General features: G+C 37.7%; 4 protein-coding genes across 8 annotated transcripts in view; 3 read left to right on the top strand and 1 right to left on the bottom strand.

Annotated features, from left to right (window-relative positions):
• Positions 1–251: 251 nt before the first annotated feature.
• LOC132204640 (uncharacterized) lies at positions 252–2,485 on the top strand. The gene is made up of 3 exons (XM_059633262.1): positions 252–360; positions 965–1,054; positions 1,184–2,485. Exons 1-3 carry the CDS (start codon positions 358–360, stop codon positions 2,483–2,485), a joined length of 1,395 nt encoding a protein of 464 aa, XP_059489245.1. The 5' UTR covers positions 252–357.
• Positions 2,486–6,131, top strand: LOC132204163 (uncharacterized). The gene is made up of 2 exons (XM_059632481.1): positions 2,486–3,395; positions 3,431–6,131. Exons 1-2 carry the CDS (start codon positions 2,769–2,771, stop codon positions 5,978–5,980), a joined length of 3,177 nt encoding a protein of 1,058 aa, XP_059488464.1. The 5' UTR covers positions 2,486–2,768; the 3' UTR covers positions 5,981–6,131.
• Positions 6,132–7,392: 1,261 nt separating this feature from the next.
• On the top strand, positions 7,393–10,755 carry LOC132204164 (uncharacterized). Its single transcript, XM_059632482.1, has 3 exons — positions 7,393–7,550; positions 7,762–7,851; positions 8,038–10,755. Exons 1-3 carry the CDS (start codon positions 7,548–7,550, stop codon positions 10,525–10,527), a joined length of 2,583 nt encoding a protein of 860 aa, XP_059488465.1. The 5' UTR covers positions 7,393–7,547; the 3' UTR covers positions 10,528–10,755.
• A 212-nt stretch (positions 10,756–10,967) lies between these two features.
• The window catches only part of LOC132204573 (agrin-like), a 190,258-nt gene continuing 185,812 nt past the window's right edge, over positions 10,968–15,413 (bottom strand). For 4 of the 5 annotated variants that reach the window (XM_059633162.1, XM_059633161.1, XM_059633163.1 and 1 more), the window contains 13 exons: positions 15,006–15,293; positions 14,804–14,950; positions 14,398–14,575; positions 14,111–14,338; positions 13,694–14,058; positions 13,136–13,382; positions 12,917–13,081; positions 12,594–12,850; positions 12,460–12,544; positions 12,249–12,407; positions 12,001–12,190; positions 11,801–11,948; positions 10,968–11,674 (listed from right to left, as the gene is read on the bottom strand). In XM_059633162.1, the coding sequence (XP_059489145.1) occupies positions 11,523–11,674; positions 11,801–11,948; positions 12,001–12,190; positions 12,249–12,407; positions 12,460–12,544; positions 12,594–12,850; positions 12,917–13,081; positions 13,136–13,382; positions 13,694–14,058; positions 14,111–14,338; positions 14,398–14,575; positions 14,804–14,950; positions 15,006–15,293 (2,609 nt within the window). In that variant the 3' untranslated portion in view covers positions 10,968–11,522. The remainder of the gene's footprint in view (positions 11,675–11,800; positions 11,949–12,000; positions 12,191–12,248; positions 12,408–12,459; positions 12,545–12,593; positions 12,851–12,916; positions 13,082–13,135; positions 13,383–13,693; positions 14,059–14,110; positions 14,339–14,397; positions 14,576–14,803; positions 14,951–15,005; positions 15,294–15,413) is intronic. The other variant, XM_059633164.1, reaches the window with a different exon arrangement.

Genomic DNA, 15,413 nt, shown 5'->3' on the forward strand with positions numbered 1-15,413 from the left:
CTAATTTTCACATTTTTTAAAAACTTGAGCAATTTTCTTTTTTGTTCATTGCGAGATAAACACATGTTTTCTCCTTCTTAACAAACACATTAATTGATGCCAAAATGTTTCGTCTTATCATTCTCCGAAGCGAACGAGTTCCAAGAAAAACAAATGTCCATCAGTCAAATCCGCAAGGCGCGTGACCTTTATTGAAAATTTATTGGTGATCTACCAGCGCGGCATAATTTTATCACATCAGCAGTCGTTCCCCACCCGACAATAAGTTATCAATTTTCTCCAGAAATAGTTTTTAGGAGAAAGAGACGCAAAACCTTAACATTGATCCTCGCGACTGGTTTGGTCAATGGTGATTTAATGGTAAGCGAGCAATTTTTCTATAAAATATAAATTTATTTCAGGCTATCTGAATTTTTAATTTCTGCAAATAATTATACTGGCCAAAGTGGTTGAACATTTGATATTATATTATTTATAACTTCATGAGAGGTATTGAGAAAAATTATAATTATACGCTTATTATTTTTATTAATTAGTCACAAATCAAATGATTAAAAAAATATTTTTGAATGCAGACGTGTGACAGTAATTTGTGTTCAAAAATTAAATAATTTTTCAAAATATTTTCTAATTTGATCCTGAGTTAGGAGAAACTCCGGGTTTTTAACTAATTTTAAGCAAACATTTTTGAAAAAATAAAATTTATAAAATAAACAGAAAAATATAAAAACAAAATCTTTGAAACTGAAAAAAAATTGTATTAATTAAATTATCATATCATGTAAAACTGACGTAATAAGCCATAATTTACTTCAAAATGAAACAAAATATTTGTGAATTTCGTACAATTATGTGGAATTTGGCAAAATTAATTCATTGGTAAAAATTGTTTTAAAAATTTGTGTCTTTTAATTTAAAATATTTTATTAAATTAAAATTTACCATCTCAATTATTTTTTTATAGAAACTTCTCCTGTTTCTGCCTTACATACTGCTCCTCGCTGCAATTTCTTGCGAGGAGCTGGAAAAGCCAGATGTGGACAAACTTTTCAAGGTAATTTAGGAAAAAAAATAATTCGTAAAACTTTATTTTCCTTTTCAAATTTTGAATCATTAAAAAATTTCAAAAATTAAAAGCTAATGCATTTAGAAATGAAATTTAATTTTTTTAATAATTTTTTAGGATGGCCAATCAGCGACGCATTTGATCAAGGGCAACGATGAGTTTATCATCCTCGTCGGTTCAACTGGCACAGGTAAAAGCACCTTGTCCAAGTTTCTGCGGAAGGACGAAACGTTGACGATCGTGGAAAATGAGCAGCTATTTTGCATTTTCACCGACAACGAAACTCGAATCGGCAGCTCGGACAGCTTGACTTCCAAGACCTTTTTCCCAAACACTGATCTAGACTTTCAAACTGGTCTTCCTATCGTCGACATGGCTGGTTTTCGGGACACGCGCAGCGCCGAGTATGACTTGGTTGCCGCTTTCTTCAACAAGGAAGTTTTGAATGGCACGAGCAAAATGAAAATCGTGATCGTGGAAAATTACTCCAATATTAAGCTCAACAATGACCGCACGGCTTTTGTCACAACAATAAAACACGTAACCCAGCTTTTGAAAGGAAATACCGAGTCACTTGCCGAATCAATCAGTCTGGTCGTCACCAAAGTAAACGCGGATAAAAATGATTTGCTAACAATTAGAGCAATTGAAGTTTTTCTTGAAAAGGTTGAGCAATATTTTAAGCGACAGATGGATAATTTAACTAAAAGTAATGACACGTCCTTGATTACTAGTTTGAGGGAGCAAATATCGCTTGTGAATTACATAAAAGAAAAAGAAAACATTGCCATTTTCCGTGAGCCTAAGGAAGTTCACTCGCCGTGGGAATCTGGGCCCCTTAGGAAAAATTACCAAGACATTCGGAATCTTATTTTCAACCGATTGAATTTCTCTAAAAGTTTCAGCAAAGATTTTGAAGTCTCAGTTGCACCCGAAACTGCGATTTACATCCGAGACAATCTGATCACCACATCCAGAGCCAAAGTAGACCGACTTTTTAAAATGCAATACGAAAAACTGGCCGATAATTTTGGTTCAATAATTGGAGCGCGGTACAAACCGATTGAGGAAAAATTAGATTTCGATATAAAATATTGCAACAACCTTTTAGAATTTCTACATCTCATTACAAATTTTGATCAGCTTAAATCTTTAAACGAAAAATTGACGGTCCGACTTGAGTTTAAAGACGAGCTGGAGTTGGAAGCGAAGAAAATGTTATTTTTTTACCAAGTCGCCGAGCAGCAGAACTTTGCAAAGATTTCAACAGAAATCGACAACATGCTCGGATGGAAACGTAAATTGCATGCTGACGTCAGAAATGCACGAAATTTCATGAAGTTTTTACAAAGCTTGATCGCGGACTTTGGATTGTACTCGGTCCAGTCATCCGCACCTTCAAATTGGTATAAAATCTAGTTTAGGGTTTAGCGACAAACCAATCAAGCGCTCGGCAGGCCTAGCGGATGTTCAATTTAACCTTTTCGCTAACTTGCAAGATGTCATTGACGAGTTCAAACCCCAGGTAGAAAATTTCGTTGAGGAAGGAAATTCAACCATTTTTAGTGGGAAAAACGTCGTCCTGAGCCGAATCTCTGAAACAATTTCTAAATTTAACGGAAAAACTCATCAGATCGTTATAATTGCAACGAAAAAACTATTTATCGATTGTGACCTTGGCTTGCATGACACGCACTTGGCAATGATTGCCCCTGTAATTGAAGTTTTTGGTACAGAAAGAATCATCACTCTCACGGGATCATCAGGCGCTCAATTGAGTAGAAAAGCGTGGAATTCCAACAAGTCTGGCGTTGCGGGTGCCAACGGTCAACACGGAAAACACGGTTTCAGTTCCGGAGAACTCAAAATAATCGCTTTGCAGGTAAGCAATGAAGAGCTTCTTTTGGTCAACAGTACAGGAGGTTCCGGGAGTAACGGACAATCAGGAGGAAATGGTTTCAGTTCTAATCACGTGTCGCATCCAGAGGACTATTCGAGAAGAGTTCATTTAGAACATGAGCTGCTGGACCATCTTCGAGGCAGATATCACTTGGGACCAATCACAGGGCCAAAAGAAAAGGTCATCCCGATTCCGGTTGCTGGCGTCTACACCCAGGTCGATTTCGAAATCACAAAATATATCCGGGCCGAAGCTCGAGGCGATGGTAAAGAGTCAAACGGTGGAAACGGAGGAAACGGCGGCAACGCTAGTGGTTCTGGGGCTATCGACATTCTTGTTCGTGGGACCCCAAAAAAAATCCGCCTGAGTGAAAAGAACGGAACGGTTGGCTTGGCTGGAGAAGGTGGCTCGGCAGGAGTGTGGAACTGCCTTTTCAAGGAATTTCGGCAGGAGTGTGGAACTGCCTTTTCAAGGAATTCGTTTGCGACGGAAAGAAAGGGAGCAAGTGGGTGCTTTTCATCCCGGTGGATAGATTTAGAGACAAGTACGAATTCACCTGTCGAACCAATGGTAAGGGAAATTGCGGCAGAGTGGCGAAAAGTGGCAGAAACGGGGTGGCAGGACGGTTGGTTTCGAAAAGGTACAAATTCACTCCTTTAAAAATCCACCAGCTTGTGATGCATTTCTGGAGAGAGACCAGCAAAACAACCGGAAAAGCAGAGTTGTATCCAATGGATTTATATCAATTTTGGAATTTTTTGCACAGGTCGAAACAGGTGAAGTTGAGCATCAAAGAAGCAACTTCTTTTCCGTTCATTTTCGATCCTACCGTAGATATGGCCAAAGATGACTCAAATTTTGTGCGAATTCAATCCGATCTTTCAAGCATGTACATGACTTTTAAGAATTTTAAAAAAGAATGCTCGACGTGCAACGTAAATGAACTTGAAATAATTGAAACCACTTTTGCCAGCAGACTACGGATTTTGCAAACGTTCAACAAAAACAAGCGAACCTCGTATTTACAAAACGCAGTGGACGACATGATCAAAAAAATTGAGCACATTGAAAGCTCCGATGGAAAAATCTTGCCGGAATTTTTCACCTTATCACCAGACATTGACGAGGAAATTAAATCTGCCAATGAGCGAATAGAGGAGATTACAGGAGTGGTTCTCTCAGGAATTAATAATGAAATAGAAAAGGATTTTGAGGAAATTTCTCTTGCTTATCAAAACCTACAATCCGAAACAGAGCTGAAAAGCAAACTGTCCGCAACTTTGAGATTAAAGGCTCAATTAGAAGTTTTCAGTACGATTTCCAAAATAAGCTCGGCATTACATTATTTTGCTGAAGGAATGACTAAAAACGAGATTCCTGATAATGAGAAATACTTCCCAGACGAATTTAAGGTTGCTTTGGATGTTTTGAAATTTGTTATTTTTAGGAAATTGGAGGTGCATCGCGAAACGACTCCTCAACAGATTGCAGCAGTAAAAACGCTTCTTGAGGAGGACATGAATTACGGAGGAGTTTTAAAACAAAAATCGGATCGAACGCAACTCTTGGAAATTTTGGAGCAGAAGGAGGGCATGGAGGAAAATTTTGGGAATGAAATACAAAATGTTTTGGAAACGGTAGAAAGTGATTTGGATGAGAAAATTTTGGGATTGAAATTGAGCGAAAATAATTCAAACGCTTTAGAAATTGAAAGGTTGATCAAACTTCAAAAGACGTTAAAAGATGCCAGATATTCGATTAGTGGCGAAATTTATAAATTTGCACTTCAAAAACTTCCTGAAAATACAAGTCTGTACGAGATTCAAGAAAGTAACAAACTTTTCATGCAACAATTGGATTGGTATGGGAAAACAATCAACGAAAATTTCAATTCCTTCCTTTTTATGATGCAAGCAATTTTGGTAAATTTTAAAAAGAGCGATGTTGAGGATTTTTTGCCAGGCGCTGTTAAAAAATTTACTCGCAAGCTGATTTATACAATTGAGAAATTCACATCGGATTTGCCAGAGGTGAGGAACAAATTCGGCGGACACTTTTATGAGTTGGAAAAAGTGCTTCACAACGTGATTGATGCAATGGACAAATTCGACGAAATCAATTACCTAATAAAAATTGAAAATTTCCTTTCAAATTGTCCCGAAGGAAATTGCGGTCAGGACGAAACAATTGCAATGATCGCTTCTAATGAATTTGTGCGCCTATTTGCTCATTACTGGAGCGCCTATCAGCAAATCTCCTTCCCTCTCGCAACGGAACAAATCAGTTTCTTCAAAAACACTCTTAAAGAATTAAATAAACTGAAGGAATCTTCGTTTAAAGAAAGGATCGTGGTTCTGAAACAGGCTTTCAAATCCATGAGCAAAGATTTATCGAATGAAAATAATAATTTCAGCTTTGGTCAGTTCAACTCAAAATACGCCGCAAGTAAATCTTTCTACACCTGGCCTAATCAGCAATTTTCCTCCCAAATCAAGAAAATTTTAAATGGAGAGGAAACAATTATGGCCGCATCCGTTTTTTCACCTGGAGTTAAAAATGCAGTGAAATTTAATTCAGTTTTTCTCAATTTCACTTCTTCCGCTAACCCGAAGGTGACCCGAGACATAAACGACCTACTGACGCATTTCCGTCTTGAAATGAGGCACCCTGGCGAGAGTAGGTATCGCTGCGGCAACATGATTTACTCCGTGGGTGGCGATCCGATTTTCTTCACGGCCAATTTCGCGCGAGACGAGAACGGTCAGTTCATTTCCAGAAGTTCTGCGTTTGCCAGTTTGAAGCAATCGGCCAATTCGTTCAGTCCCTATGCAGTTTGGAAGTTCCGTCTGGTCCCCAATTCGGACCGCGATCACCGACACTTGATCAAGGAATTGTCCGGTTTTGTAGGAAAAGTTGATCTTGAGTTGGTCGGAAGTGGATTTTACTTGGAGGAAGACGCGGATAGTTGCGCAAAGGACCAGGGCCAGTTCTATACTTACTTTGGGACGAAGTAAAAATACAGATTTACCAATAAAAATGGCTGGGAGGTGATTTTACTGCATCATGAATATCTTTAATTTTTAAAGTATTTTCTTCAATTTTGTTTGTTCCTTTTTTATTAATAAAATATATTACCAGGAGTGAAAAAATATAAATTTTTTTTATTGACCTCGTTTATTCACTACTTTAAGAAACACTATGGAAAAAATATTGTCAAATTTTAATTAATTTATTTAATATAAACACGTAAAATATTTATAAATTCCCTTGTTTTTGAAATAATATACTTTTATCTGACTCACAAGCAAGGTGTATAATTTTAATTATAATAATTTGATTAATCTGATTAATGATCAGATTTTTTTATTTATATACTTGACTCTCCTGAACTTATCAACTTTATGTCTGCGCCACAAAGATAAAGAGAAACAAATAGCAATTATAGCGTTAACTCTGCTGTAGTATTTGGGCGTCAGCTGTGGACCCAGGCAAAATCTGATTATTAATATTTTTGGTATTTATTGACTTATGAGGCGTTGCCACGATGTAATTACTCATTGCGATGCGCCCCATTTGCAACAAAGTACAAAGCAAGTAAAAAGAGTAATAATTATTTTAATATTATCCCATACCTTGCGCAGAAATTCAAGTAATTTATTTTATTGTCCCATTAATTAATTATAATTTCTTATATGTAGCAGAAATTTAACTAAACATATTGATATTATTTAATTAATTCCCGAAAAATTTTGGTCTTATCTTTCCTCTCCGCTGCTTTCCTCTAAATGAAGGAGTTCTGAGAAACTGTAATCAACAACAGCCATTAAGAGTTCAAGTTCAGACAAATCTGCACGCGTGTGGCCTTCAATAAAAATAAAATTGGGCTTAATAATATTTTCAGCAAATCTACACTTGTAGAGGCTCTTTAGATATTATATTTTCATATCAATTAATGAAGCTCGGTTATCAGTTCCCGCATTGAAACACAATAAAGAAAGCCTTGGTAAACTCGAAAGCTGCCAGTTTATATTTTATTTTAATGTTCATAAATCTGCTGCGATCTAACATTTTATTTGTTTCCTTTTGGTTCGTTTCCATTTGTGGGCAAAGCCACTGTAAATTAAATAAAATTTCTTGATTTTTCTACATTTTATGAAAAATGTATTCTTATTTTGTATTCTTTTTCAAAATTTCAATGACAAAAGTAATTTTTTTTAACCCATTCAATGGATTGAAAACATTTATATTTTAATCTGCCAAAAATTTGTTTCAGCGAATTTCATTCACTCCAATTTACGTCCCTTTGAGGGCCAAAACGTATTCAGTTAAATTATTATTTATTATGCTTATGAATTCATGGATTTCGTAAAATTGTTGATATATTTCAGTGGCCTTTGAATTGATCAAATATTTAAGTCGCAAAGTTTGTTGGTGTTTTACCAGCGTGGCATATAATTTATCACATTTATCCCCACCACACAACACAAAGTTATCATTCTTCTCAAATAATCTTTATAAGAGCAGTTTTTTTAGGAGAAACAGACTTTTGATCTTCATGACTGGTCGGTGAATGGTGATTCAATGGTAAGAGCGCAATTATTAGTTCCTTTTAAGTAAAATTATAAATTTCTGATACGTTTTTATTTTCCTGATAAATTTGTGGTAATTCATTAACCTTTTAATCGCTTTTTAATATGAAAAAGTTGAAAGAAAACAAAAGTTTAATATTTCGACCGCAAAGAATACCCAACTTTCCACAATGTAAGTATAGAGATTTATAAATTTTTTTTCGCAGAATCTCTTTCTGTTTCTGCCTTATTTACTGCTCCTCGCAGTAATTTCTTGCGAGCTTCCGAAAAAGCCAGATGTGGACAAACTTTTCAAGGTAACAAAAAAAAATCAAAATAAGAAATAATAATTTAAAATTATACCTCGTTTTAATTTAATTCAATCGTTAGTAAGGCATTGTAAATTTTATTATTATTATAATTTATTCTTCTCGGTCATTTTACAATGTCTCTATTTAATTTAATTTTGCAAATATTAATTAATTTTAATTAATATATTTAAGGATGGCCAATCAGCGACGCAATTAATCAAGGGCAACGGCGAGTTAATCGTCCTCGTCGGCGTCACTGGCACAGGTAAAAGCACCTTGTCCAAATTTCTGCGGAAGGATGAAACGTTGACGGTCGTCGAAAATGAGCAGATGGACTGCATTTTTACCGATAACGAAACTCGAATCGGCAGCTTGGACAGCATGACATCCAAAACCTTTTTCCCAAATACTGACCTCGACCTTCAAACTGGACTCCCGATCGTTGACATGGCCGGTTTTCGGGACACGCGCAGCGCCGAGTATGACTTGGTCGCCGCATTTTTTAACAAAAAAATTTTGGATGGTGCGAAAAAGATGAAAATTGTAATCGTAGAAAATTATTCCAACGTTTTGCTCAATAATGACCGCTTGGCGTTTATCACAACATTTAGGCACTTGGCCCATCTTTTGAAAGGAAACATCGAGTCGTTTGGGGAATCAATCAGCTTGGTCGTGACCAAAGTTTACGAGCGGAAAAATGATGTTCAAACAATTAGAGCAATTAAAGTTTTCCTCGGAAAGACCGAAGAGCACTTGAACCAACAGATGATTAGTTTGGATAAAAATGACAATTCCTCAATGGCTAGTTTGAGGGACCAAATATTGCTTGTGCATTACGTAAGAGAAAAAGGAAGCATTGCCATTTTCCGTCGGCCTGACGAAGTTCAGTCGCCGTGGCAATCAGAGCCTCTTAGAAAAAATTACGAAGACATTCGGAATCTTATTTTCAACCGATTGAATTTCTCTAAAAGTTTCAGCAAAGATTTTGAAGTCTCAGTTGCACCCGAAACTGTGATTTACATCAGAGACAATCTGATCACCACATCTAGAGCTAAAGTAGACCGACTGTTTAAAATGCAATACGAAAAACTGGCCGATAATTTTGACGTGAGATTAGAATATCGTTTCAATCGGATTGAAGATAAAGTTGATTCCGACATAAAATACTGCAACAACCTTTTGGAATTTCAGCGCAGCATTGACAATTTTAATGAGCTAGAAGCTTTAAACCAAAATTTGACGGTCCGTCTTGAGTTTCAAGACGAGCTGGAATTGGAAACGCAGAAATTGTTGTTTTTTTACCAAGTCGCCGAGCAGCAGAACTTAGCAAAAATTTCAGCAGAAATTGATAACATGCTCGGCCGGAAACAAATATTTTATGCCGATGTACAAAATGCGCATAATTTCATGAAATTCTTGCAAAGCTTGATGGCAGACTTTGAATTGTATTCGGTCCAGTCATCCGTACCTTCAAATTGGTATAAATACCAATCAAACTTGACCCTTTTCATAAACTACTTATGTAGTTTAGGCTTTAGCTACAAGCCAATTCAGCTCTCGGCAGGTCTGATCGATGGAAAATTGGAACTCGCATCTATTTTGAGAGATGTCATTGACGAGTTCAAACCTCAGCTTGAAAATTTCACTGTGGATGGAAATACAATAATTTTTAGTGGAAAAAACGTCGTCCTGAGCCGAATCTCTGAAACAATTTCTAAATACAACAGAAAAACCCATCAGATCGTAATTATTGCCACAAAAAAACTATTCATCGACTGTGACCTCAGCCTGCAGGATACGCACTTGGCAATGATTGCACCGGTAATTGAAGTTGTGGAAAAAGAAAGAACCATCAAGCTCACCGGATCATCAGGCAACCCATTTGATAAACCAGCGGATTCTAATATTTCTGGCCTTTCAGGAGCCAACGGTCAAAATGGAAACGATGGTTTTAGTTCTGGAGAATTGAAAATTATGGCTTTGGAGGTAAAAAATGTTTACTGGCTTTTTGTCAAAAGCACAGGAGGTTCCGGAAGCGATGGACAATCAGGAGGAAACGGTTTCAGTTCAAATAGCGTCTCCTATCCCAACGACTTGTCGAGTTTTTTTAATTATGGTATCTATCGCGAATTTGGTGTGGACCGTCTGATAGGATATCAATATCACTTGAACGTTCGATCGTCAGAAGGAACAAAATTCATCAGAGCCGAAGCTCGAGGCAATGGTACCGCGTCCAACGGTGGAAACGGGGGAAATGGCGGCGCCGCAAGTGGCGCCGGTTCTATTGACTTTCTCCTTCGCCGGCCGGAAGAAATCAGAGTGAGTAGCAAGTATGGAGCGGCTGGTTTCGGTGGAAAGGGAGGCTTAGCTGGAGAGTGGCATTGCCTTTTTAAGGAATTCATTTGCAAAAGAGAAGAGTTTAAGTTTTTCCTCCAGAAATCGAAGATCAGATTCCATTGTCATACCGATTCTATTGGATATTGCGGCAGTGTGGCGGAAAATGGCAGCAATGGAGAGGCGGGAGGGTTTATTCCAACAAGGTACAAATTCAGTCATTTAGGACTGCGCCAGCTCGTGACCTTCTTCTGGAGTGCAGCTAGTAAAATATACGTAAAAGCAGAATTTTATCCAAAGGAGACCGAAGAACTTTGGAAATTTATCAGCTTCACAAACGGTCAATGATTTTGCATCTGATAATTTTCAATAAGCCCAAGGAAAAGGCCAAAGGGACGCAAATTTTTAGAGAGAAATTCATCCGAAAGGTTTCACGTCTCACAAGCTTTTGAAACAGAATATTTGTTAAAAGCTTCGGGTAAATTTATATATTTTAAAAAATAAAAAATATGATCTGGTGTATTCTCTGCATGCATTTCTGGTTTTATCAAATCTCTTGTATAAGTTCTTTGGTTTTTCTAAAATAAAAATTTATGCATACCAAAATTTGTAAAAAACTTTCAATTCTCAAAGCCTATAAAATAAAATTATGTAGTTTTTTATATTGATTTAAATAGATCTTTGAATTTAAAAAAAAATTTAAAATAACGATCTAATAAAAAAATAGTATAGAATTTAATTTGGTATTTTTTTTTAAAATACTGAAAATTTGAAAATAATATCACTTTTATTGCGACACAAGGGTAACGGCGGAATACAATTGTTTACTTTTAGTCTCCTCTCTGGCTTGATATTTCAATTCACTCTCATTCAAATTTCTGCCGACAGAAAGTGACTAATATTATATATAAATTTTCATTTTTCACATTTCACCCACAGACAACATTGAAATTCCTCATTTACAGGCAACCTTAAAAATCAACACATTGAAATATTACAATTATCAATCATGGGAAACAAATGTGCTCCTATATTATTCAGATAAAGTAATTTTTGATCGTTTTTGATATAAGAAGATTGATATGAATTATTTTTTTAACATTCAGCACGCAGATCCCATTTTTAAAGGAATTAGCTGAAAATTTTAAACTCAAAGATTTTGATATGTCGATAAAATTTCTGACTTTTTTTTAACTTCAAATTATGACTGATTTAATTCACAAAAACTTGACTCGCACACTTTGCAGTTTTAGTTCTTGAAATAAAAGACACGCCTACACACCAGAGTTGCATTCATTCAATTCACCCCACTTATAGTTGAATAAGTCACTCTAATTAAATATTTAGTTGGCGTCGCAGAAGTGCGTGGCCGGCGAGTTTTCCGCGTGGTGCACCAAATGCAGCGGCCGTTTGTCCACTTTGACGCTAGTGACGCAACCGCGGAAGCCCAGGTAGTATTGGGCTGGAAGGCCAGGCGGCAAAGTTGGCGCACCGCCTGCAATGCCCATCAGATTTTGCATGTTTTCTTTTTCATAAGCATGCATATTAAAAAATAAATAAATAAATAAAGAGAAACGGAAAGTAAAGAAAAAGAAGGAAAATTAAAATTTTTTGTTCCTACCTATCCAGAGGCGGCCGTTCGTGTTGAGCAAAGAAGCCCCCTGCTCTGCAACCCCCTTGATGGGTGTGGATCCATCGACCGAAATCTGCGCCTGCCGTTTGCGCCTCTGCACAGTGATCGAGTGCCAAACGCCATCGGAAATTTTCACCTAAATATATTAAAATTTAATTTTGAAACTTAATAATTTATTTAATTATTACCCGAGAGCGAATGGCAAGAAGATTCTTCTGTCTTCCCAAGTTGAAACTAATTTCAGGGTAGCCATTGATGACGGCAATGGCCAGGAAGTCGTCCTTCAAGGTGTTGCCCCGGTTTGTCCACAAGAGCAGCCCATTGTCCTCTTGCGTGCGCACCTTCAACTCGTACCGATTGTTGCGCTCACCTTTTCTCCTGAAATAATAATAATAATTTATTTTATTTACATGATATCCTCTCTAAGAGGTGCAACCTTTTGTCAAAAAAGTCAAAGTCGTCATCGTCGTAAACATATTCGTCGTCTTCGTTGATTTCGATTCCTTCCTCGTCGTCATCTTCGTAAATTTCCTCCTCCACCACATCTACTTCTTCCGAGGCGTTTGCCACAAGCAAGGTTTTGTTAGAAGCGACCCTTTCACCGAAATTAGTAATCAAGCAGCCACAAGTAAAAAATAAAAACTCACTGTTTGTGGATGGCTTTGTTGGAATACTGCAGGAACGTTTCTCCGGTGAATTTGACAGGCCGCTCCAACCCGTCGTCTCCAATTCCTTAAAATTTACATTTGCAATATTTTTATTTTATTAAAAAAATTCCTACTTTGTTGGCACTGGTCTCCGGTGTAGCTGGGAGCACATTTGCACAAGAAACTGTTGAGCCTCGGATGACAGACGCCGCCGTTTTTGCAGGGAGACGCATTTCCTGAGCAAGGTGGCCCCGAGTAATGAGAAACGCCTCTTTTTGAATTTGCCCTTTTGACGAGGTCGTCCAAGACCTCTCCATTTACTACCACCCGCTGGATGGCACCGTTCAGACCAATAGTCACTCCAGAGTCTCGGCTAACTTCACTCAAAGCCCTTAAATAATTGAATTTTTTTATAAATTTATTTCTACTATTTTTTTTTTTTTTTTTTAATAATTACGGCACTCCGCCGATGTAGAAAGGCAGCTCCAAATTCAGTTCGTTTAGGGGTGGTCCTGATGATCCCTTCACTATCGTGTCATTATCAACCTGCAGGGTGCCCTCCTTGTCCACCCTGCTCACTCTGATCATGTGCCACTCATTCAGAGTAACTGAAGTCGGAGAGCTGCAATTTTCAATTTAAATTTTATGCCTCAAAAGATTGGAATGATTTTTTTACGTAATGTTAGCGGAGCCACTGCCTAAGTCGAACTTGAACTGGACGTGTCTGTCCACCAGATTTAGAGAAATAAAATCTCCCCTTCCACCGACCAGCTGGCCGTCGTAGAGAAGCAGTCCTGAGGGAGCTCTCGACATGAACCAAACTTCAAAAGAAAAGGCTCGAGCCACATTCTCCAGTTTCGGCAGTGCCAGGAAAGAGTCTCCTTGAAACTCGGCCGTGTAAACCTCTGGCAAATTCAACTCGACTGCAAATGAAATCAATTATAAATCATAAAAATTTGAATCTAAAAACTAATTTTAATTTTGAAGCTTCAATTCCTTTTTTTTTCGTCTAAATTATTGTTTTTATTTTGAAATTTGTCCTGGATTTGTCTCAAAAAGACTTAATTTTATATTAATTTTGTTCATATTTCTTTACCACATCTAATGGTGTTCAATAATTAATTCATTCATAAAGATTTTTAATAAAAGATTTCTAAATTATGCAACCTGCTGCATCTGAATGTAGCGCAGGTTGCATAATCACCAAATTGTAGGAGTTCGATTTTTTTCATACCTTCGTGACACGTTCTTCCTTTCTTGCCAATCGGACACTGGCACGTGAATCCGGTGACCAGTTCGACGCAGGAGGATCCTGCGGCGCAGGGTGAGGAGGCGCAAGGTGCGACCTGAAGGGCGCACGTGTCACCTGAGAAGCTGGCAGTGCAGGCGCACTTGAAGCTGACTGAGTCTATGGCCAGACAGGTGCCGCCATTCAGGCACGGGAGAACGGAACAAGGATTTTCTCCACATTCCCTGATGCCCTGCGTTTTCTCGACCAGGGCGTCTCGTCCGGCGTGTAGCTCGACCACCTTGCGGCCGATTTTCAACTTCCGGACGCATCCGATGAGACCGAAACTGGTGCCGATATTTTCAAAAACTCTAAAATTATATGAGAAATTATTGTTTTGTTTAGATTAAATTTTAGTTTTACTTTTTCTCTTGAGTTGGGACGAAACCAATGAAAGCGTCTTCTTGCAAGTCAAGAGATTTAAGGCTGCCCTGAGATTGCCCTGCTACGTCTTCGAAATCGTCCAGCTTTAGAACGCCATCCCTGTGGTATCTTCTGGCCACAACATGGTGGAATTTCTTGAGCTGGACCTTTTCATGTGAAGTTATGACCACTGGGCCATTACCGAGGTTGTACCGGAATTCAACATGACTAGAATAAAAAATGATAAAATTTAATTTTATGAAATATTAAATTAATTGGAATTTTACCCATTGACAATGGCCAGTGAAATGAAGTCTCCGGTTCCGTCTGTTTTTTGCTGATTGTACAGCAAAATTCCATCATTGGCATAGGTTTTGAATTCAATTTCTATGCTGAATTTATTGTAAGCTTTCAGTCTCTTCAGTTGGACGAAGGAATGACCGTCGAAAGCAGGAATGTCGTACTCTAAAAAAAAAATTACAAAACATTATGAATCCTGATAGATTTTTGCATAAAATCTAAATATTTCTGGAAAAAATTAGATTCCATTTAATAAACTGCCGTTCTGGAAACTTTAAAGTTGATAAATTAACCAAATTTTGTATTAAAAAAACCTTTGAATCTTTATAAAGAGTATCAACTATGAAATTGTTTTTTTTTTTTAGTAAATTCAAATATTTCAATTTTTCATACCTTTCTTGACAGCAACTTGTTGGCACTGAATACCAGTCCAGTTGGTTTGACACTTGCATTCGAAAACTCCTTCGTCCAAATCGTAGCAGGTGCCCCCGTTGTGGCACGGTTGTGACGAACACCCCCTTTTGTATCTCGAATTGTTTGCTGCACAGTTTAAAACATTTTTAATCAAAGAAAGACATTTGTTTCCTCGACTCACAAATGCACTCGAGGTGGTCGGACGACTCGACGTGGCCCTCCTTGCAAATGCAAATGTTGCTGGAGCACCTGCTGTGAACCACGACGCAGTCCAGGTCACGGGAGCACACGTCGCCCAGCAGGGAGCGCACCTGCACAGTGGCGGGGGTAGGTCGGTGACCGCCGCCCTTGGCCCACGCAGACCCACCGTCGTAGTGTTCGAGGGGCAGCAAATGCCGAGTCGATTTGTACAGGGGGGAACTCAGCTCGCCAGTCCAACGACGAAGGGGCGCCTCAGTTATGCCCAGTTCTAAAAAAGAAAAGAAAAATTATAATTAAATATTCGTCTAATTAATAAAATAATAATATTTTATATCACTGGAAAAAAAGGTTAATTAAAATATGTAATAAAAAAGCGCTTAAAATAAAA

Source organism: Neocloeon triangulifer, unplaced genomic scaffold (assembly GCF_031216515.1).
Source record: "Neocloeon triangulifer isolate White Clay Creek 2 clone unplaced genomic scaffold, ASM3121651v1 ptg000022l, whole genome shotgun sequence".
In the NCBI taxonomy this organism is placed as follows: domain Eukaryota; kingdom Metazoa; phylum Arthropoda; class Insecta; order Ephemeroptera; family Baetidae; genus Neocloeon; species Neocloeon triangulifer.